Here is a 23,305-nt window from a genome sequence, read left to right as displayed (position 1 = left end):
GGCTGTTAGCTGATCGCTATCATCCTCTTCTCCTCCGCACTGCGCTTGGACACGTTTCAAAAAGACGGGCGTCTTTTTTCCCTTTCTGTAAGGAAACCGTCTACTTAATGGCTTTCAAAACAGGAAGCACAACAATAAAAGTGAAAAGTGAGAATGCTCGCTGCAGACATCTTTACCCTTTTGCAGCGCAACGGCGCGTTGCGCTCTCTTGGTTATACACACACACTCACACAGACATGACACTGACACACTGACCTTCAGACATTCTTCATCCTGTCTAGTGTAATTTTCTAATGTGATGACTGTAGGTTACAAAAATAACTAATTCTCCTTTAGCAGTCAAATCTCTGAGAATTTAAAGGGATAGTTCATGCAAAAAATAAAACTGGCCTATTCACCCTCAATTCAAATTCACTAATGTTTTTTGTTTTCTTTTGAAGAAACACAAAAAAATTTATCTATCAAAATGCCAAATTGCTTTTTTTTTTTTCACAAGATCAAAGTGGATGGTGACCACAGCTATCAAGTACCAAAAAGTAACAAAAGTAGTCCATAAAACATGTTCACTATATGCACTTCCCTAGTCCCTATCCACTTCAACTATATGGAAAAGAGCAGCCAAGACATTCCTCTTTATGATACCCCTGGTTTCATTTACAAATGTGGCCATTTAACAAATCTTATTAACAAATTATGCACCTAAGACCTGTATACTCATCATTTACATTTACCCTCATAATGTTCTAAACCTATATGACTTTCTTCTATGAGAAACAAAAGTCGATGCAAGGCAGAAACAGCCTCAGTCGCCATTCACTTCAACTGTACGGAAGAGCAGTGCCAACATTCTTCAAAAATTACTGTGTTAGAAAAAGAAAATCGTACAGGTTAGGAACGACATGGTGAGTAAAACATGACACAGACGTTGTAATATTTGGGTGAAATAACCCTTTACGGTCATGCAGTGCTAAATTTAGGCCATCCTTATAGCAATTTTAATGCATCATGAAGCATCTAACTTTCCCTGGCTTTTTTACACAACCATCATTACAAAGGATCTTTGACCTAAACCTCTGCACGTCTCAAGAAACTCATACCCATCTGGGACCTTCAACATGCCACGAGAAGCCCTTTCAAGTCACCGGCACAAAAAGCTCAGAGAGACAGCTACACGTACTTCCTCACAGTTGGATAAAATAAACCTTAACAGTACAACTACACCTCACCAAAGCACTTCGTTTTTTTATGCACACCCTCAAAAGTATTGCGTTGTCTCTAGGTACCAAGAACCTATCTATCATTTCAGTCTAAAAACAGAATCTGCATCATCTTCTTCAGTGCTAGCGAAACAACCACCAAATTGATTTCTCCCAGTCGAGACCTTTCCCTGTGCGGACTGCATCCGCAATATTGTCATCTTTACCACCAGTTCTCTTTTAACTGGCTTTTACTCCAGTGGCGGAACGTACAAACGATGAAGGCGGAGGGGAAGAAAGAAACAGAAAAACTGATACGTGCGCTCCAAACTTTCGTCTATTGATTTCTTTTTGATGCACAGCCGAAAAAAAGGCGAGGAGTTCAAAGCTGAGGGGATCTTTTTTTGATCACCACTAGAATAGCTGTGTTGGTAGTTGGCATGGAAGCAGCAGTGCTAGACAGAAAGTGTCTGTGCGGATTCCTTTGTTCTGGTCGAAGCCCCGTGGCAAGCCCCCTGACCTGGTGTGGGCAGCGTGGTCTTTAGCGAGGCCCAACATTAAAGGGATAGTTCGCCCAAAAATGAAAATTCTGTGATCATTTCCTCACCCTCATGTTGTTTCACACAAGTATGACTTACTTTCTTCTGTGCAACAAAAAAGGAGATATTAGGCAGAATGTTAGTCTCAGTCATCATTCACTTTCATTGCATCTTTCTTCTATACAATGAAAGTGAATAATGACAGAGAGGATATCGTTCTGCCAAACATCTACTTTTGTGTTCCATGGAAGAAAGTAATCTTATAAGGTTTGAAACAACATGACGGTGAGTAAACGATCACAGAATTTTCATTTTTGGAAGAACTATTCCTTTATTAACTATTCCTGTCCACAGAATACGTTTAGCTGTACTGCGGAAAATTGCAGAAAATATAATAATTGCTTGTATTCACAAGGGAAAGAGAAGGAGAGACAGAGAGGAGGGAAGTGGGGATGGAAGAGTTGATTGAAGTGAGAAAGTAAGCAAGTGTGAAAAGAGAATGACAGATAGATGGAAAAGGGCAGAGCAGAAAAACAGAGAAGAGGAAGATGAAGACAGCAGTTTATTCTTGTGATGTGGGACAGAGTCAGTCTGCTCTGTACTCTTAATGATAGATGGAGTCGACCATGTGATAAATGGACAGGTAGAGCAATGAGAACTTGATTGGAGAGCCTGTAGCTCAACTGGTAAAGCATGGCACTAGGAATGCCAAGATCATGGAGTTCGATTCCCGGGAAAAACACAAAAACTGTGAAAGGTACCTTAAATGCACTTTGCATAAAAGTGTCTGCCAAATGCATAAATGTAAATGTGGTTTTCTGTTCTTTTCGAAGCACAGAAAGGAACTTTCTTCCATGTCGACTCTCTAATAAAGCATGATTCAGGCTAGATTTGGTGCTGTAATGACTATGCATCCCTGGTAGAGCATGTTGCACTGGATCCTGGCTTGGCCTAGGCTCTCTGTGATATGCAGCTGTGTCCACTGGGGGCTACAATTAGACCATCAAACCCATTCCAGCCGGGAATTGGCACACATCTCCAGAGCCTTTCCTCCAAAGAGACGGCCAACTTGTTAAACTGGGGGAGGTTGCCTTTGATGTGTCGTGTATCGCAGAAGCCTCTCTTTTTGCACATATTAATAGAGAAAAGATATAACAATTAAAGAGAAGGCAGCAGGCAGATAGACAGCCACTGTGCATCTGGAACTTGAATCAGCATACTGGAGGTCCTCCAATAGGCATATGAGCTAAAAGTGTATGACAATGTGTGAGGAATAAAGCTATAGCTACTGTACTTCAGATGATTTTGGATAATGTAAATAGCTGAACTGGCAAAAGGAAACGTTCAAAGATAAAGTGTGTAATTTCTCGCTATCATCAACAAAAAGTATTGCAGACACCGCTGGTACTAGGATGAGATCTTTTGGGTGTGCAATAGGTTCTCTCGATTTAGCGCCCGAACAGGGAATGGGCAAACTTGGTCGTTTTGCCCTCCGACAGATGTGGGGGTCGTCAGAGTTTTCTAGGGGGGCACATGGAAAATCTACTGGGGAAATGCCTCCCCTAGCACCACAACTGTTGGCTGAGCCAACGTTGTTGGAGCAATGTCTTGAAAACGCCATAAAGCCACAGAACTTACACTTTTTGGGGAAATTATGAACTACTTATTTATAGTTGTCTCTGCATATGAAAGTGGGATAGGAGAATGTATTTTAACATAAAAACTTACACATTTAAGCTATTAAAAGGAACACCCAGTGGCGGGCTGGGTTTAATAGCGTAATTAGACATGCAGACAAAAGGTTATAAAAATTATAACATAGTCATAATATTTTGATTAGATCATGTTAAAATGATCTAATGACCGAGTTTGTGGTGGGCCTTCAGACATGTGGCTGGTGGCTATTTCTTGTCAGTACATGCAAGGTGGAGCATAATTCTACTTACTGGACCAGTGCCACACTACAACTAGCTTTTTTCATCTAAATTTTCAAATTTCATCAGTCATGCTGATGCTGCTTTAGATATATGGAGATACTAGTCTACTACAGCTGGTCTGAATGAGAGGAGATCCACTAACATTATATTAGCCATGTGGTACTGGTTTGCTTCTTTCTGGACACAAAGTATACCATGGTGGACAGAAAACATGTACAATATTTCAATGCTTGAAAACAGTTTACTGTTTCTCAGCAAGAAGTCTACTATAGTTCATAAACATTGCATAAAATCGAATAGTTTTATACAGCATTCCTGAAACTGCTCTTGATTACCAGAAGGATTATTTCTTGGCATCATGCATGTGATCATAAATATTATAGTATTCAATGTAGTAGCAAAACGAGGGTTCATGGTGAGGCAGTGGTCTTTTCAATAACCTGAAAAGTCTATCTTCCTACTGAGCACATAAAATCCCTTGCATGCCTAACAAGGCTTAAAGGGATAGTTCATCCAAAAATGAAAATCCTATTTGCTTACTCAACATCATGTTGTTCCAAACCCATATGACTTTCTTCCATTGATCACAAATATGTTTTTTTTTTCTTCTCCATATTGTGAAAGTGAATGTTGACTGAGGCTGAACATTCTGCCTAGCATCTCCTTTTGTATTCAACAGAAGAGTCAAATGGGTTTGGAACAACATGATGTTGAGTAAATGATTTTTGTTGAAATATCTTTCTAAGCACTGCTCGTCTGAACAATTGTAAAACAGCAGAATTTATGTGGCATCTCAACACAAGGTGGAGACAGTGCAAAAAATTTCCAATTAAGGTTTCCATTCACAAAGGGGGTAAATAAAATGGATACAGTGAAGGTCTCGGCTTTCCAACAGGTGTCGGGAGAAATGGGGAAAAAAGACACACTAGGAGCAGCCTCTGTATCTTAAGGATAGTGGTGACATCTCAGCTTTACCTTGTTCCCATCAGGGGTGATGGAGAAAGCAAAAAAAAACAAAAAAAAAAACTGTGGAAAAAAAAAATTCTTGTTACAGAGCAACGAAGCATGTCGTTGATAAGAGTAGGCTGGTGTTCAAAAGGATGCAGGTCACTGAAGCGCTCGCTCCTTTCTCCACGTCGCTGCACTGTCCTTAATGAGCCTCCCAATAAAGCATCGTCTCGCTGTCAGCTGTCCACAGACACCACGCCTGTCTCACTTCAATCATGACTCACCATTTTATTCATAACTGTTCACCCAGGCCTGCATGACTGTCACTGATCTCAGATCGATGTTCACAATATAAATAAATTAATAAAAGTATATATTATGTTTATCTAGACCAGCAAACCAAGCTTAGGCTGTTGGTTTCCATATGGAGGGTTACCACTTATTCAGAGACAGTAGAATTGGGACATGACACAGGTTAGATTCAAACCTGCATCACCCACATGAGCACCGTGGCTCAGCATGTGCACTAACCACTAGGCCATGGCTCTGATGTTTAGCTCATGCTAATCAGTTAAGCAATGTTCAAAAATGTGGTTTCCAGCTGTTAAAAATATATATATTTTTACATTTCTGGGGGTTTTTTTCCATCGCTCCAGCCTTCCTTTAGTCTAGTATCTTGAGGTCAGTGTAGAAAGAAACACTCCTGGAAATGTTAGAATTGCTCAGTTTGCTATCTGTCATAAATTAAGCCTAAATGCTACACATCTGTTTCACCAGAGCGCCAAATGAACGAGCAGAAGTAGACATTCCTCTCATATCTACAACGAAGCTAAATGAATGATAAAGAGGGCATGTGCACACCTGCAACAGCTTGCCTAAACAAGACCACTTTAACTCACTGAATCATTCAAAAAAGGCAGAACTAAAAAGACAAAGAATAAAAACAAAGAGATTTTTTGAGTGAGTGAGATTTTTTGAGTCTTGTGTCATCTTTCTCTTGAGCTGTAATAGAGATAGAAAACTTGGCTCTGACTGCACTTATCGTGGAGAAGCATAAAAAAAAAAAAAACAAAAAAAAAAAACAAAGAAACAAATATACAGTAAAAAAAACGCCAGCAAAGAAACTGCTGAGAGGAGCAAAATCAAATAAACTGGAAATTCGTCTCACAAAAGGCGAGCTGAAGCACACGGTAAAACAATCTGAAGAAGGAGAGCATGAGAGGACAATGCAAAACTGCTCCCAAGTCAGATACTACTGACTGACTTCCAAAAAAAAAAATCCCTGTTGCTCTCTCAACTGAGGACTATGGAAGTGAAAGTGATTCTGGCCAACTAAAGTGCTCCCTGGAAGGGCTTCTCAGAGACAACACACACACATGCACACGCATATTTTAACTGTCACTGCATATTCAGCCACAACAACAAATTGTTATTTGGGAATGTCAGTTTCAGCCCTAACCAAATTCTTATCCTCTCTTTCTTTCTTTCTTTCTCTCTCACTTTGAAACAGCTCACGGCTCACACACACACACACACACACACAAACACACACACACCATAACTCCCGCCCCTGGAGTTCTCCTGAATCTCACCACATCGTGTGGCCAAAACCCTCTGGCCATAAAGCAGTCAGCAATTGTGTCTGAGGCGGGGGGATTTCGTCCAACCTAAACAATGGATTAGTGAAGGAACGTGCTGCAGGACACTAGGTGATTTCAATGGACCTCAGCCGCCGCTACCTTCACGCGCTTAACGGCCATATTCTACACGAAGGATTTCCCGGAAACAAATTCACATAACCACAAATTTGACGGAACGGACTATTAATTTTCACTTCAATTAAATTATTGCGCAAATATATCTGGGATTTATGACGGAGCACAGTGAGTGAGAGGCTTACTAAAACAACCAGGCCGCTTCCAAAAAAAGCTCTGCATTCTACAGGCCACCCGAGGGACAGGGTCTAAATCACTTCAACTTCCTTTCGAAAGTTCACCTTAAACTTCCTGGAAGAAAAGCAGCCAGGCTCAAATAAAAATAAAGAGAGGTAATCTGTAAAAGCAACAATAATTAGGAAAAAATGGATGGAATGGAGGCCAATAGGCCTGAGGAAATATGTATAGACTACATGTCTACAAGCATGCCCTTGGTCCACTGGGTTTATGTCTAATAAACAGACTCATGTTTTAATGAGAACATCCATTACTCTATTAATATTATTTAAGAGCAGATATTATCTTGCCATGTCTTAAAGGGTTGTCTTAAAGCACAACAATTTAGAAAAAACTGAGGTTTTAGCCCTTGTTACTGTCTGCAACCCATTTTATTTCCCTAATTTATCATATTGCCAAGTGAAACAAGATATTCAATAAGAACAAAATGTAGGGTGGTACTTGATTTTCAGACTGATCTCACAGTAAAAGCGGAAACAGTAGGTTGACTTTAGCTAAAATTGGTCTGTGCTTACTGAAATGCGAAGCACTGCCCCCAGTGGCCAAAGCAGAAGGAGTTGTTGGTAAGCTCTTTTTTCTGGGTGTAATGTGCACGGTGGGGTGCCAAAAGCAAGTTGCAAAGAGAGTTATTTTCACTTGTGAAGACGAATGCTTATTTTAAAAACAGTACCCCCCAACCCAAAACCTAACCATCAGTGGAGTAAAAACTTAATGTGACGGGGAAAAAAGGCAACCTCCAAATCGTGCTCGTCACTGATTTTTTAAACGTGATTACTTCCTGGTTTCAACACAGGATCTGAACCTGGGTCTCCCACACTGTTGACACAACACTCTTCTGGTCATGCCACAGGGGAAGGTAAACAAGCTGGAGCTGATGTCTTATGCTGCTTGTCGATGAGATGTGCTTATCGGTGAGTTGGCATAATGCTACCTGTCCTAGGGTTCGGGAACTTTCAGAAACAACATGCCGACTTCCCGTGTGATCAACTTGTGATTTTATCCATTGTGATTGATTGTATCGTGAAAAGTTGTCTCTATATGACAGGAGGTTGGAAGGGAGGGGCTGAAAAATAAGAGGGCTTGGTGACATCAGCTGAAACAAAAAGATATTTCATAGGCGGAGCAAGCTGAAAATTCTTTTTTTTTAAAAAGTATGAAAATTATGAAAAAAATTATGAAAATTTGTTTTTCTTTGGAACAATGTGCACAGATGAATCATTCACAATAAAGAACAAGTTGACCTTCTTCCTTATCTTTTTCCCCTCCTCTTCATCTATTCTGAGAAACTTTCCCAAGCTACTCTATAACAGGCCTGTGAAAGGAGGTCACATATCAATTTACCAAGCCTCGCTCTGACCCCTTCGGCAGCCCACGAGGCCCCATGTCATTCCATTACTCTCTCTCGTTGTCCCCCCTTATTCAGTTCTATACCACCAACTAAAAGCTGCCTCCTCCCCTTGCCTGTCCATATCCCGACACTAATTGGTAAATCTGTTGAACCATAGCACGCCCAACAATGAGACACCTGGAGTTCTGTCAAAACAAGTTTCCCTGTGAAACAGCCTCAAGTGCTAATACAGTACGAGTCCTGGCTAACTCCGTCTCACTCAGTGTCATGCACGAAGTTAATGTGTGTGTGCATGTGGTTGGGGAGGTGCTATAGAAAGGTGTAGTGGAAAGTGTTAATGGCACTTCTATCAAAGTTTAGCTCAAAAGAAGTTTGGGAAGAGGAGCACAATGTTGTCTAGCTCCACTAGTAGCCCACAGGAAGTCCTTTTGGAAGTTTTAGCCCAGCAAAATCACAAACATTCTTGCAGTTCTTGTTCGGCGACCGCCCCATCCACTTTTACTGCTCTCTCTACTCTTTCTCTCTTTTAGATGGACCATGAGTAGAGCGCTATGTAAACTCACAGTGCTAACATGACAACATGCTGTGGTTTGTGTGAAATCATGTGCAACTAAGCTTGAAAACCTAACCCAACTTAACTGACAACATGGAACCTGCACATTTGCTTGCCAGTCAACTGAATCCACACTCACACACACACGGAGGCACAAGCCGGAACACAGACATTATGAAGACAAAATGACAAACATCTGGATCCACAAAAACATTTTCCATTTATACAAGCTTTCTATCTGTCTGTCTTTATCTTCTACTCACAAAACGCACACGATTCAGAGATGTACTACTTGGAGAACTCTTGGTGCACCTTGTCAAACAAGTTCAGTCAGTAATTCTTCACGAAACCACAAAAGTTCTGCCCCTGTAATTAGCGTCAGATATAAAAGAGACAAAGCATTGTTTTCTTAGTGATTTTTATGAACTGCCATTTTTAGGCTCTATCAGAGTTTACTCTAATTTATGCAAGTAATCGTTCCCAGTTGGAAAATCCATCTTAAGCTGGTAGCTATGTTTTGGAACATGGTACCTGGTTTCTAGCTGGTCTAAACTGGTCAATAGCTGGTTGACCAGCTACCATGCTCCTGGTCTGACCAGCTGATAGGTGGTTTTAATGCTGTTTCAAAATGGTCTACCAGTTTGAAACAGCTAATGTCCATCTTGGACCAGTTAGAAACCAGCTAGAATATTAGATATTAATGTATATTCCTGCAGGGTTACTAGAATACAACAGCATACAATATTGAAAAAATGTATATACTGTATATTGCACTGTTCTGAAAAACAAATTTCCATTACCATTACAAATCTCTCATTGTAATGGTCTTGATTTTTTATTATTATTTAAATAATCAACAAGCCAACTGCAGAGACAAAGCTTTGTTTTTTGTGGATTTTTTTAAGTGACTTAATGTCAAGAAATCAATGTTCTGAAAAACTCTTAAGAGATACGCATTCATTGCAATTAATGTTAGGTTCAGGGATAGGTTTAGGGTTAGGGGGTAAGTTCGGTCCAGGGATAGGGTTAGGGGGTGGGTCAGGGGCAGGGACATCATTAAAATTCAAAAATTTGATGGGTGAGCCCCCTCTACCCTGGGCCCAATGAGTAGTGCTAAACAATAGGGGACATAAATGGGCCCTCCTCATCACAGAGCCCCACACAATGCTCCTGGCCATGGGTTGGAGAAGGGTTGCAGAACTCGTATGTGCATCTCGTCAAACCTTTTAGCAGAATGAGGGTTACCATTTAGACATGGCCTAAACAACTCAGAGGGACAGACAAATATAAGTCTTCCTCAATAACAAGCACATCTCACAATGCCACAGCTTCCTCCATGGAGCTAAATACAAGGTGATGAGCTAAACAATCTCTCGCCCTACTGATCTTTGAGTTTTGGCAGTGCAAGGCTACCCGTAGTGCCCCCCTTTTGAATTCCACACACTGTTTGTGTCCGTCAAGGAGGGCCGAGGCGCAATTGAGACACTCAGCAGCAATGGCCTCATGTTACGTCACTCCACGCCACATCAAACTGAAGAACTGTGCCAGACAGACACTCTCGTTCCCTGTTCTCGGTCTTTCTCTCTCAGCCTCATGTCAATGGACAAGAGGACAATTAGAACAACTAGATGAAGGCCTCGTCTAATCCACACATCCTTAACCTCGACCCACGCAAACCGAGTCAAGCTCACATTTACACACATGTGAGTGAGTGTGCACACAAAAACACAAACCACTCCACCTCCTAACTTCTCGCTGGCATACATTCAACCCCAGATGCTACAAATGAAAAGCATCCTCTTCACGCCAGCTGCTTCAGAGAAAAGCAAAAGAAATCAGAGGGAAATAATCGCCACCATTCCGGAAGATGCAAAAAATAATTAACAAGGCTGAAACGGGGCCTGCCAGCAGACAAAGATGAAGCTCAAGAGGCATATATTGGGCTGCCAGGAATCCAGAGATGCTGAATTTTTACACCACTGGAGTGCTAGTAATGCTTTCCTTTAACACATGCAAACATGGTACAACAGGAATTCTGCAACCTGACCAACAGAAGACGAGCAACAGTTTTCAATTACATAAGCTAAAGGCATGAGCCAAGTCTGCATTTAAAGGTGCGTTTGTGTGTAGAGATGCAAAACAGACCCTATCAGATTCAATCCTATTTTACAAAAGAAGAAGAAGAAAAAAATTAAGTTTCCTGCTGGAAAATTCAGCTTTGATTTGGAGGCTGTGTTTTGGAACATAGTAGCAGGTTTCTAGCTGGTCAATAGTCGATCCAAGCTGGTCATAAGCTGGTTGACTAGCTACTATGTTTCAAAAACCAGTATGACCACCTTAAGCTGGTAGCTGGTCTGTTGCTGGTCCAAAATGGTCTACAAGCTTGCAGCAGCTAATGATCAGCTTGGACCAGCAAATGACCAGCTTAGGCCAGCAAGAAACCAGCTACCAAGTTCCAAAACACAAGATCAATATTCCAGCAGGGTTGCCATAACACAATAGCGAACAATAGTAAAGCTTAGAATGACATTGCACTGTTGTAAAATCAAAGTTGTTTTCATTCTCATTGTAATTATCTTGGTCTGTTTTCTTATTGTATTTTTTACTTATTCATTCAAACACTTAATAAGCCAACTGCAAGAAACTTGGAATTCAGAATTCTCACCAACTGTAATTGGTGAAGACTCAGATCTGTCTGTCCAGGAAATTCCAAGCAGAAGGGCCCCTGCAAGGCAAAGACGGACGTCCCAGAGTCACAAAATGAGAACATGACACTCATCACTCAACCAGGGCATAAATGCAAAGGCCTGACTTTAAAACCACAAAAATGTGTAGCTCTGTCACCTCTCTACTTCTCTGTCGTTTATTTATTTAGAGCCTGCTTCCTCTGTTTATGCTGTCAGATCGCTGCCAGGTACAAGCCCAAACATATCTCACATACAACATGCAACACACACACACACACACACACACACACACACACAAAGACTGCAGTTTGTTTACTGTGATTTAAGTTTGTGTTATTGTTAGCATGTTGCCAGTGTGTCTACACTGTGTGCCCAATTATTAGGCAAACTGTATTCCTCAGCATTAATTTTATTGTTGAATAAACACAATGCTCTCAGTCAATCCAAAATGTTATTGAAGCCTGAATGTTTAACAAAGAAAAAGTGAGTTTTGTCTTTCTCAGGGGGATATTAGTGTGCACAATTATTAGGCAACTAAATTACAAAGAATTACAAAGAATTACAAAGAATTTCTCCCAACTCAATTGTTTATTCTCAATTTTTAGAGTAGGTGCAACAAATAAGTAACACAAAATGACAATTAAATAACATTTTTGGCCTTTCAAAAATATTCAGTGACCAATATAGCCACCCTTCTTTTCAATAACTGCCATGAGCCTTCCATCCACAGAGTCTGTCAGTTTCTTGATCTGTTCACGATCAACTTTCACTGAAGCAGCATCCACAGCCTCCCAAATGCTGTTCAAAGGAGGTGTATTGTCTTCCTCACTGTAAATCTCACATTTGAGAAGGGCCCACAAGTTCTCAGTAGGATTTAAGTCAGGTGAGGAATGGGGCCAAGTCATTATTTTGGCATCTTTGAGGCCCTTGCTGGCTAGCCAAGCAGTGGAGTACTTGGATGCATATGATGGAGCATTGTCCTGCATAAAGATCATGGCCTTCTTGAATGCTGAGGACTTCTTCCTGTACCACTGCTTGAAGAAAGTATTTTCCAGAAACTGGCAGTAGGTTTGAGAGTTGAGTTACAGTCCATCTTCAACTCGAAAAGGTCCAACTACCTCATCCTTAATGATAGCAGCCCATACCAGTACCCCTCCTCCACCTTGCTGGCACCTGACTCAAAGTGGTGCACTGTGTCCATTAGTGATCCAGCCATGGGTCCATCCATCAGGTCAATCAAGTCACTCTCATTTCATCTGTCCAAAAAATCTGTCTTCATGTATTTCTTTGCCCAATCTTGACGCTTCAACTTGTGAATATATTCAGTGGTGGTTTCAGCCTTCTTAACCTTGGCCATGTCTCTGAGCACTTGGCACCTTGTACTTCTGGACACTCCAGTTAGGTTGCAGTTCTGGAATATGGTAGTATTGGAGGATAATGGGTTCCTAGTATCTTCACGTTTAATTCTTCTCAAGTCTTTTGCAGTTAATTTGCGCCTTTTCTTCTCCATGCATTTTTTTGCGCCCCAGTTGATGACTAATCGCAACAAAACGTTTGATTGTCCGGTGGTCACACCTCAATAGTAGAGCTATTTCAAGAGTGTTGCATCCGTCTGAAAGGCATTTTACAATATTTGACTTTTCGGTGTCAGTTAAATCTACTTTTTGGCCCATTTTACCCGAGGTAATGAAGCTGCCTAATAATTATGCACACCTTGATATTAGGTGATAGTCACTTTCGCCACACCCTCCCTCATTACACAAATACATACCACCTGAAAATGACTGAATCCAATAAGCATTCAAGTTTCTATGGTTTGGAGTTGGAAAATGTGCATAGAAATAATGATAAGATCAGAATACTCACTTGCCTAATAATTGGACATGCAGTGTATATGAACTGACAGACAGAAAAGGTACTAATCTGGCTTTTAGGGGTGTAACGATCTAACGATCTGTATCAAAGCATCGATCAAATAACCAACGATGCGATGTCATCGATTCAATGCGTAAACATCGATGTATATTTTTTTGCCAGCAACCGTATGATAACCTGATGGTATCTCGCTTTATAAGCACTAAATATGCTTCTCATGCGAGACACAGATATGCGCAAAGTGATAGAAGCCTGATGTTGCGCTCTGTTCAATCCATGCACCGTGTCAAGGGGGCTGCGAGCTCCATGCGACACATTTTTCCACATGAGAATTTTCTATTTTAAAGTACTATGGAGCAATTCAACCATTTCAAATGACTCGACAGACACGATATTCTGAACAGCGCTGTTGATGGAAAGGGAAAACACCTGCCCTGCACCAGCATCAATTACAAGAATTTTCACATCTACACATCAACACCCTTACTAATTTTTAAAACAGTAAACTCTATCAGAATTTTCAATACAACTGTGGCAATGAAAAAACATGGACAGCACATACTCTCCTGTCATGGGTAAGTCTTTTGGATTGAAAGACTTGCTTGACTGTTTTAGAGATTATAAATTGTCACTGTAGTGTTAACGCCATTCCACAAGGCAATGAGCTGTCATCAAACAATTGATGACCACTTGTGTGTGTGACTTTATTTTTTATATTATTTATTTTTCTGTATAAACTGAAGTACCTTATTTTGTTGTGGAAGTCCCAATTTGGATACTGGATTTGCACTTTTCATAGAGCTCATTAAAATATTCAAATTACAGTTTGGTTGCATTTGTGAGATAATAAATGTAATTAATTGTGTAAAATAGACACTTAATACTGTAATATCGATCGCAGGCCCCTGAATTGAATCAAAATCGCATCGCGGCAAACTCTGAGGTATCAGCAAACATCAGATCACTGGCTAAGAGAATCTATATAAGATCGTATTGTGATGTAACAAGCAATTTACACCCCTTTTGGCTTTACACTCATTAAAGGTATTGTACACTATGTTCCTGTTAAACCAAGTACATACACAACAGGAGGCTATAAGGAAAAAGGAAGCAAGCCTTAATGGTAAACATAATGGAGATTAAAAATTAAATGAATGAGGGAGCAAGAAATATTGTATAGAATGGGAGCTAGGGAAAGGGTAAGAAAAAGTTGGTTAAGTGTCTTGTGGCTGTAACACTGGGGTCCTCATTAACAGTGAGGGGGCCGGGGTTTCCCAGCATGGCCCTGGACCTCCCAGCCATTGTCAAGCCAGTCCAGGTGCACCACCATTCAATCCGAAAAAAGGCAGCAAATTACCCAGCAAAAACTACAGGCCAGTGCCTGCTTGAGACAACTAAGTCTTCCTCCTTTACTCAGTTGGGGTCTGGGAAAATTCACTGCAAACTGTGTGTGTGTTTTATTCGTTTTGTTTTTGTCTCCCTGTTTTTATTACTCTATGTACTGTTGATTGCAATACTCAGGATTTCAATACTTCAGCAATAAATAGTTTGAACTTCAGCTACCCTGCTAAAAAGCTGCTGAGAATGGTCAACCAGCAAGGTCTAAGTTTGGCTTATCAACAGCCAGACAGACCAGCACCTAACCAGCATAAACCAGCCTGGACCAGTATGGAAATTCATGCTGGTCAAAGTTAGTCTTTTCAGCAGGGTATTTGACAGATTTTGGCGGTTTAGGTGGGAGGTCCCGCTTTGTCAAAACGTTACACATTCCATCACTTCCTAAATACTAATTACCATACAGGAACAGATCAGGACTCCTCCAGCTTTTCTTCCATGCTCCACCTATTCCATTTCTTCCCCTTTCTCTCCATTCTCACTGTTCCCGCGTTTTCCTGCTTTTGGCTCGCTCGCACACAATACTTGCACGCATACACACACACACACTGCTGTGGGGCCTTGTGGGGAAATAGTTAACACTGCAGCCGTCCCCTGCTGCCTGTGAATGCCCAGAAAACAATGAAGACATTGTCCAGCCTCAACAAGACTCTGACCGAGAGGACAATGTGTGTGTGTGTGTGTGCGTGTGTGTGTGTGTTTGTGTTTGTGTTTTGCACAGTGTGTTTGTGCCTGTTTGTGGTAGTCTGTGTGAGTGTATCCAATGCCTAAGCATTGTAATTTTAGGAACATCATTAAAATATTAAAGACATCTGTCTATGATAATTCCCTAACAATCAATGAACTCTGATTTAATATGATCTGAAAATGATAAAATTAGTTTGATAAAGTAATCTACATTGCACAAACACAGTAGCCGTTAACAATTTGGCATGACACCTGACCTGCACAATGATTGTGCTGGCTTTTCCTTGAGTACGGATTCTGCAGAGTGCAGACCCAACTCTAGTGTGCTCAGTCATATAATATTAGTCTGTATATGGCTAATTTTAGCCTTCACTGACCGTCTGATGCCTAATGCACCCCAAACTGGAAAGCACTTGTGAAAATCATAAGCTCCAACCAGACTGCCGAGCAATTTTATATTTTAAATGAGTTTTTTTTTTTTTTTCCTAACGGGGAATCAGCTATTTCAGACAAATCTGCCCCTAAATGACATAGAAAAACAAAAAGAAACTATAGTTTGTCACTTTACATGTCAGTCAACCAGTCTCTTCCTGCCTAAGTGGGCAGATTTTGGCCAGATTTAAGATGCAAAGTGGACCAGACTTTATGCCACAAGTCAAAAGTCTGGCTAAGCACACTACATAGGGAAACTCTATGGCAGCCAAAGGAACACCAATGGACAGCTGTGCATACAAGCTGAGAAAGAGAACGAGTACAGGGAACTGATCGCGGAACGAATGGCCAATGTGTCACAGATGTGGGGAAATCTCCCATCGTCCTGTTGTTTCCAACTACTTCCCACTGGAGCGCAACCGGACTGGAATCCCATATCGGCTTGGAGATTAGCTTCAGGACAGTCCTAAACCATTGTGCATATCGTCCTTGAGTTCATGTCGGTTTTTGATGCCAAATATACGCTACATGTGTTTGCAGTACACCTGTCTGAACTGTCATGTCTATATTACAGTCTATATAAAGAAAGAACTTCACAATGACATTAGGGGAGATGGCGCGGGACAAACAGCTGGCAGTATTTTTCAGTGATGTGCTCTTTTATTAGTTGTGAACAGGTAATAAATGCATACCGACTGTGTGGGGCTAATAGGCTTTGAAAAGACAGCAGGGCTCTTGAGTTCTTAAAACATCTTGGCACTGCCTTCTATAGGCGTGGACAGAGACGAGCGTGTCACTTCCTGTGCTCTATTTATGGAGCAGTCCAGAGGAGCACCTCTATGGCTACATGTGACTGACTGAAAGAAAAGAAGCCTGTGAACTGTTTCTACGGCTACATTTACATAATTTGTGTTTTGGATAGACAACAGTATTTACGATCAGGTGTGACTCTTGAATTGTCAACATTGTCATATTGTTATACAAAACCAGAAAGGAACAACTCAAATACTGTCTGTATGAATGAATAACCGAAGTCAAGCCCCTTTTCTGTTCTCACAACAACCCTTGAATAACACGTGTAACCATCGTAACAGTACCTTCCATAACACCAGGAAGTCTGATCAGTCTGAAATCTGAAGGAGCGAGTTTATCCATTATATTTTAATCAAAATCTCTGGTGCAAAACAGCTATTGGATCTAAAAAGTTTGGGTGACCAGTTACTGGAACCTGAAGCTGTATGTGAACATCACTGTATTTAGCACTCTAAAAAAGGACTGTTAACCATATTCTGCTGCTGTGTGATCGTAGCTCATGTGAATTTCCTGCCTCTTGTGTGCTACATTATGTCTATCCACTTTTTGTTAGACCTGTTTGTTGTTCCTCATTATGTCTACCTCACTGCCGTACTGCCCTTTTACGGTATCGCCCGTCTCTCCCGCTGTCCACCTGTGTGCCTGTATCTCTCTCTCATTGCTGATTGTTGGGTCACTTGAACTTCAGCTTATGTTCCTTATCTCACGCCCATCGGCGCTCTCTTATCAGTCCACGGCAGACAGGCGTCTTTAGAGGCATGGGTCAAGGTGTGCAGGTGTTCTTCTAATTCGACAGAGAAGAGAAACTACTGTTTACGGTACAATTTATTGATAAGGCCTTCACGTATGGCAGCATATAGGCCAGCTTGAGGAAAAAAAATACAGCTCAGGGCATTCCATTGTTATCTATCCCTGACAATACCAACAGTCTCCAGATAGATTCACCAACGGTATGATGCAAACCAAGGAAACATCAAATCAAACACACGTCAGCAGAAGAGAGAAAGAACAGCAATGGGAGAGTAAGGGAAATAAGACAGAGGGATGAAGAAACAATGCATAGTACATATGACCCTCGATTTGATTGTCCGTTCTAACCTTGGGATCTAAACTCAGGGGGCCTGGTCTGTATCAAACAGATTGTAGAGTATATGAATCAATCAAACCAATACACTGCAAAAAATCATATTTTAATTTATATTTTTGTCTTGCTTTTAATTAAAAATATCTGAACATGCTTAAAACAAGATATATTTACCAGATGAGCAAAACTGTGTATGATCGTAAGATTTCTTGCCACAAGACAAAATACTCATATATTCAAAATACATTATTATGCATTCTTATTTGGCAATCAGACAAACTTAAAACAAGACAAAGGTACTTATTTAGAATATGAAAATAGCTAAACATCCCATATAGAGCACAACGTCTAGCCTGTTCTCTGACTGTAGGTCTTTAGGACTGTGTTTTAAAAGACAATAAAGAAAACTGTTCTGTGCTGATAAGCATTTACAGACCCATGAGTCAGAAGAATAAAACTCAAGTGCAGTATTTACAGTACCCGAGCCTGTTCTTAAAATCATGTTAAATGATTTGGAGCAGTAGGGTAATCATTTTCTCTCTCTCTCTCTCTCTCTCTCTCTCTCTCTCTCTCTCTCTCTCTCTCTCTCTCTCTCTCTCTCTCTCTCTCTCTCTCTCTCTCTCTCTCTCTCTCTCTCTCTCTCTCTCTCTCTCTCTCTCTCTCTCTCTCTCTCTCTCTCTCTCTCCCTTCTCTTAAAATAAGCATGAGAAGTCAATCTAAACCCCACATACAAGTACAAAAATATTGTACTACTTGGACAGAGTAAGCACTGAATGGCTCTTTAGAAGAACTGCCTCTAGATTTCAGTCCTGCAATGGCCAAATCTTTTGGACTAAACATAACAGGCAGGTATCTGTATATAATAAACCCAAGCTTTCCTTATTTCCAGTACCTCCCTTAACATTATTTGCTCATTTTATTAGACAAATGTCTGTGCAGACAAGATGAGTCATCAGTATTTTGGACCGTTTTGCGCTGAAGAGAAAGGCTGTACATTTGAAATGCGTATATCTGCAAAAAGTTTATTCTGTCAACTTTCAGGAGTAGGCTCCAGTAGCATATAAATCTCCCTAAAGATAACAGGCATGTACTAAAAGCCACAAAACTTATATTTTGATTGTAGCTGGGAATGTATAAACTGACTGATTTATGTACCATGATAAAAACCAAACAACCCATACCAAACTAAATAATTCAATTTAATCCAGTATTTTCACCACAAAAAAACAAACTGTGCTTATCTCTTGATGCTATGGATTATTCTCTTGGTTTCCAAAACTTGACCTTGGAAAGACTCTGTAGGTTTCAGTAACTACGGAAACTCAATGAAGCCCCCATGACCCACTATGGAAAGACCAAACTCAAATTTGGTGTATTGTCCAAGGCAGTGAATCAGTGTGGTGGTGTTTTAACATGGTAACAATATTTCAGTCCAGCCGTGTGTCTAACCTTGAAGCCCTTTTCATCTGTAGATTTTAAACAAGAGTTGAATTTGGAGTTAAAAACGTGGATAAGAAGGCAGTATCAGATCCACGTTATAAAACTGCAGAATAAATATGGCATCTCTACTCCAGTCCAGACACTCATTCCCTACACCAAGGTTAACATTGCCTCTAATTATCTGATAGTATTGCCCGATGCCACATTTTTGATAAGAGTTGCATGCGCCATCCAACCAAGACTCAGATGCTCTAAACTACTCTCTTGAGGTACACTGAAATCTCTGAAGCCACATTATAGATCAGGGGTTGGCAACCTATGGGAGGTAATCACTGGCACGCCAGCAACGTCAAGAGAAGAGTAGACTATTTTATTTATATAAATTCCGCACCTGCATTCCGATCTACATCTTGATGTAATCCTTCCTCATGATCACGCAGTGTGTTTTCATGAGCTGAATGGAAGGCTAAACAAAAAGTTCAAATGTGAAGAGACTGCAGTATACCCAACAGACTCGTGCAGCGCGTGCAAGCCATTCATGCATCACGAGCCAGCAGCGCTTCATGTTTGGTTAATTGTGCGAGTAAACGCACCCGCTTTGCTTCAGTCAGGCTGCGCGGATGACAGTCTACATTCCATGTTTCATTTGTTTCTTTTCGCTTTCAGAACAACACGTTTAATCCTTGAGATTTCCTGCCCAGCATACAGGTACACCCTCTTTAAATCATGGTCACACTCAAATTTACATTAAATGATTAAAAGAGAAAACATAAACATTTTAGGATTTTGCAGGTGCGATTCACCAAAAAGGGCTAAATAGTTCATCAGCTTGTGATGTGCGAATGGCTTGCATGTGCAGCGCGAGTCTCGTCACACTTTAATAGTGTTTAGCCTCCCATTCAGCTCATTAAAACATGCCGTGTGATCAGGAGGAAGGACTATATCAAGATGTAGATTGGAATGCAGGTGCGAAAAACTTCATATAACTGTTGCTTGCGTGCTAGTGATTACATGAATACAATGACATAATATAAGAAATATTTAAGATTCCACACAATTTCCTGATCAAGCAAATAAGCAAATTTGTGACATTAACTGTGTTAACTCATTTTGTACAAAAGGACAGGTTTTCTTTCATTAAAGCACATAAGATGCTCTGTGAAAATTCCCATGCAGGATCATGATTATTTCATAATCATCAGGTTTTGCACAAAATTTTCACTCAAACTGTTATGCTGATAATATCATTTGTTATGAAAAATAAATGATTCAACTAGAAAAATGCAAAATAGAAACACTTTCACAAATGGACTCATACTTACGAAAGTTGCATAAATTTTACATCCAATGACCAGGAAAATAAAAAATGGCACTCTATGTCTAAAAGGTTGCCAACCCCTGTTATAGACCAACACATTATAAAACAAGCACCCATTTAAAGATCTGAAAAGTGAATCCCAAGAAAATCTACTCTAGATATTCTTGAGTTTCTTACAATCATTAGTCACTTGCACATCCAATCAACAACTGTGGATTTGGAGAGGAGTGTGAGGCCCCATAGAGCCAAACAATACAGGATAGAGGAAGTAGGTTTGTTTTCATGGTCTGTGCTGTAGAACAAAGAGCTTTGAAAATGCAATGACTCATTTGTGTTACTTACAACGATGTGTGCTGGAGAGGGTGACCTGGCATCTTTAAGTGCTTGTCTACTCTGAAGACTTCCTGCTTGAACATCTAGCAGTGGCCATTTCATCTGTAGATACTGAATGGCAGAAAGAAAAAAATGGAGGAAAAACAAAAGAAAAACATGTTAACAATGCAGAAAACAAAGGTTAACACAACATAAGAGTTAAAATGTTTAAAAAATGACTGTGTGACATACAGTAGAAAGTAAAAGTAAACAAAAAAGAAATTATGCCAAAAAAGATCCAGAATCGAATGATGCATGAGGTGGAACTTCTTGAAAATTGAAACGAGTGGTATTAAAACGAGTTTCACATCAACTTGACTGGCACATTTTAAACCACATTCAAATGCATTTAGGTGAATACGTTCATTATTGTTCTTATATTAATCATGCCCAAATGTTTTGCAAGCCACACTTTCATGCACTCATATTCATATATGGTGATTCATGCTTCGAAGATCAACAGATGAAAATAATCGCCATGAAGACCACCATTACATTTTCAAATTCTTAATTTAAACTGTAAAGCCTTTTAAAATAATACTTCAGAGGGCTCATCATAAAGTAAGAGACATACATTTTAATGGGCATAAGCCCAAAATACAATGAATTCACACACACAGAGCTGTAAGTAAAGGTCAGGTTTCCTATCCAGTTCACTCAGTGACAGGAAGCCAGCATATCAAAACATCTACCCCCTTTCCTTGGCCTCTAATATCTCCATTTTCACTCCCAGCCCAGAACCCTTGCATGTACCCTTGCTGATGCACACAGTCCACTGTCACATGTCTGTTTTCACCCATGGACTGCAGGATCTGCTTAGCAGACCCCTCCTATACATCTCTGTGGCTAAGTGACCTCTTCCTCCTCATGTAGAGATCACTTGCTGGGGCCCATTACAAGCCTGCTGTTACTGTCCAAAAATGCTTTACCTAATTTCCCTAGTCTATTAGCCCACAGCAAGTGAACCTGACCTCTAAACTTTTAACCTGTTTGCAAACAGGCATGGAGACAACCAGCTGATTGTGCGAGTATGACCTGGTCTCAGGGTTTCCCGGCTAACTGAGTAATGGGTGTCGTATCAGAAGAAGTGTAAGGGTCCAAACACTCTTCACACTTGAAGTGTGGCCGTCGCATTTGTTGAATTACCCAGGTCAGGGCTTATCTGGGCCCTGATTGCTGTTATTATAGGAAACATGAACAGAAACAAACACTGAGGTAAAAAAGTGACCTTTGGAAACTACTGCTCTGTTCACTGACACTGATACTTATTTGAGTAATTTCAAATAAGCATTCAAACAACCTATGCTGCTAAATAGGGGTGCTGCTGCCAAAATGTTTAAGTAAAGAAAGACAGACAGACAGAAAAAAGAAAGAAAGAAAGAGAGAGAGAAAGAAATAAAAACAAAATGAAAGATGGGGTAGACAGAAGCTGGGGCAAATTTCTTAATGTTGGGGCAATGTTGGATGCAGTTTTGAGCCCATAACATGAAAAATGAATTTCGAGTACACTCCACATAAAAAACTGTGCTCTTTTTAGACCTAATGCATGCAGTGCTACTTCATCAGATCCCCATAGAAAACTTCTTACAAGTCAGTTGGCCTTGTAACTTGGCCTCAGATGCAGTATGGACATCAACCACTGGGCTAATTCAAGCCAAAAAAAAATCATAATTTTATCACTCCATCCCTGTCTCTGGCCAGATCCAACCAATCACAGTCAACCTTTCAGCTCCTACTCTCTGTCCTCCTCTATCCAATCAAACTGCTTCCTACAGCCTATCGCTGGAGTTTGTTTGACCTTGTCAGGCTTCCTTTGAGATTTCACTCTTCTTTTGAGGGCATTCCAAGCTCTACTTTCTAAAAGACAGAAAAAGCAGGAGCAAAAGAAGGCAAGATGTCTGATTCTAGGGCTTGCCCTTCCAGCAAGGATCCATGAGTTACTTAGTGAAGAGAAATTATAGTTGTATACCTGTGCATGTGTGTGTGCATGTGTGTGTTTCTCAAAGAATAGCACTGAATCCGTGGTAATTAATGGCGGGTTCGTGGCAGAGTGGAGTCCTGCGGTTCTTCCTTGAGGAACTTTTTGACTCCTACATCTGCTTTACTGTACCCACCTCAAACTAGCTGAACAACTGGTGAGACTGGAGCCGACTGTTGGCACGTGTATGTGAATGGCAAATTTCTAAGCAGCTACTGGGACCAGCTTTACTTATAAATAAGTCCTGGATAGGATAGGATTAGTGTTGTCACAATACCAAAATTTCAGAAGTCTGTACCGATCCTAGGGATGTGATGGTATAAGATCACAATATTTGCTAAAGTATTTATCAAGGTTTACAGTATTATCACGGTTTTGTATTGAATTACAAAACAGGTTGAAAGTTAATTAAACTTTACTGTTGTTCTTAATTACAAGATTCAGTTACTTTTTTTGTACTTTTTAAATTAAAGATCACAAAGAAAGAACATTTGCAAAGATCAAACCATATAAGATTAAAAAAAAAAACATGGTGGCTTTCAAAAGTCTGAGTCCAATGCTTCTATTTTGCATTTATCTCATTTATTATGGTTTATTTTCACTGCAAATGTACAAGTAACAACAATGGTAACATTGAGGAGAAAGTTTAATTGAAAAAGAAACATGAATTTTAGAGTTTCCTAGTAATTTGGAATGTCTTCCTATTACTGTAAGAGTTAGAGTGTTGGGAATGTTGCTTTATTGATGGAAA

General features: G+C 40.3%; 1 protein-coding gene across 19 annotated transcripts in view; it reads right to left on the bottom strand.

The window, feature by feature from the left end:
- The window catches only part of tcf7l2 (transcription factor 7 like 2), a 107,024-nt gene that overhangs the window by 49,155 nt on the left and 34,564 nt on the right, over nt 1-23,305 (bottom strand). For all 19 annotated transcript variants that reach the window (XR_007894866.1, XR_007894867.1, XM_051673990.1 and 16 more), the window contains exon 4: nt 20,547-20,648. Coding sequence is in view for 17 of the 19 variants with exons in the window: in XM_051673990.1 (XP_051529950.1) it covers nt 20,547-20,648 (102 nt within the window). In the remaining 2 variants the exon portion in view is untranslated. The remainder of the gene's footprint in view (nt 1-20,546; nt 20,649-23,305) is intronic.

This window comes from Myxocyprinus asiaticus, chromosome 36, assembly GCF_019703515.2.
Source record: "Myxocyprinus asiaticus isolate MX2 ecotype Aquarium Trade chromosome 36, UBuf_Myxa_2, whole genome shotgun sequence".
NCBI classification, from domain to species: domain Eukaryota; kingdom Metazoa; phylum Chordata; class Actinopteri; order Cypriniformes; family Catostomidae; genus Myxocyprinus; species Myxocyprinus asiaticus.
Note: the sequence above shows the minus strand (reverse complement) of the source record. Positions and strands in the feature narration are given on the sequence as shown.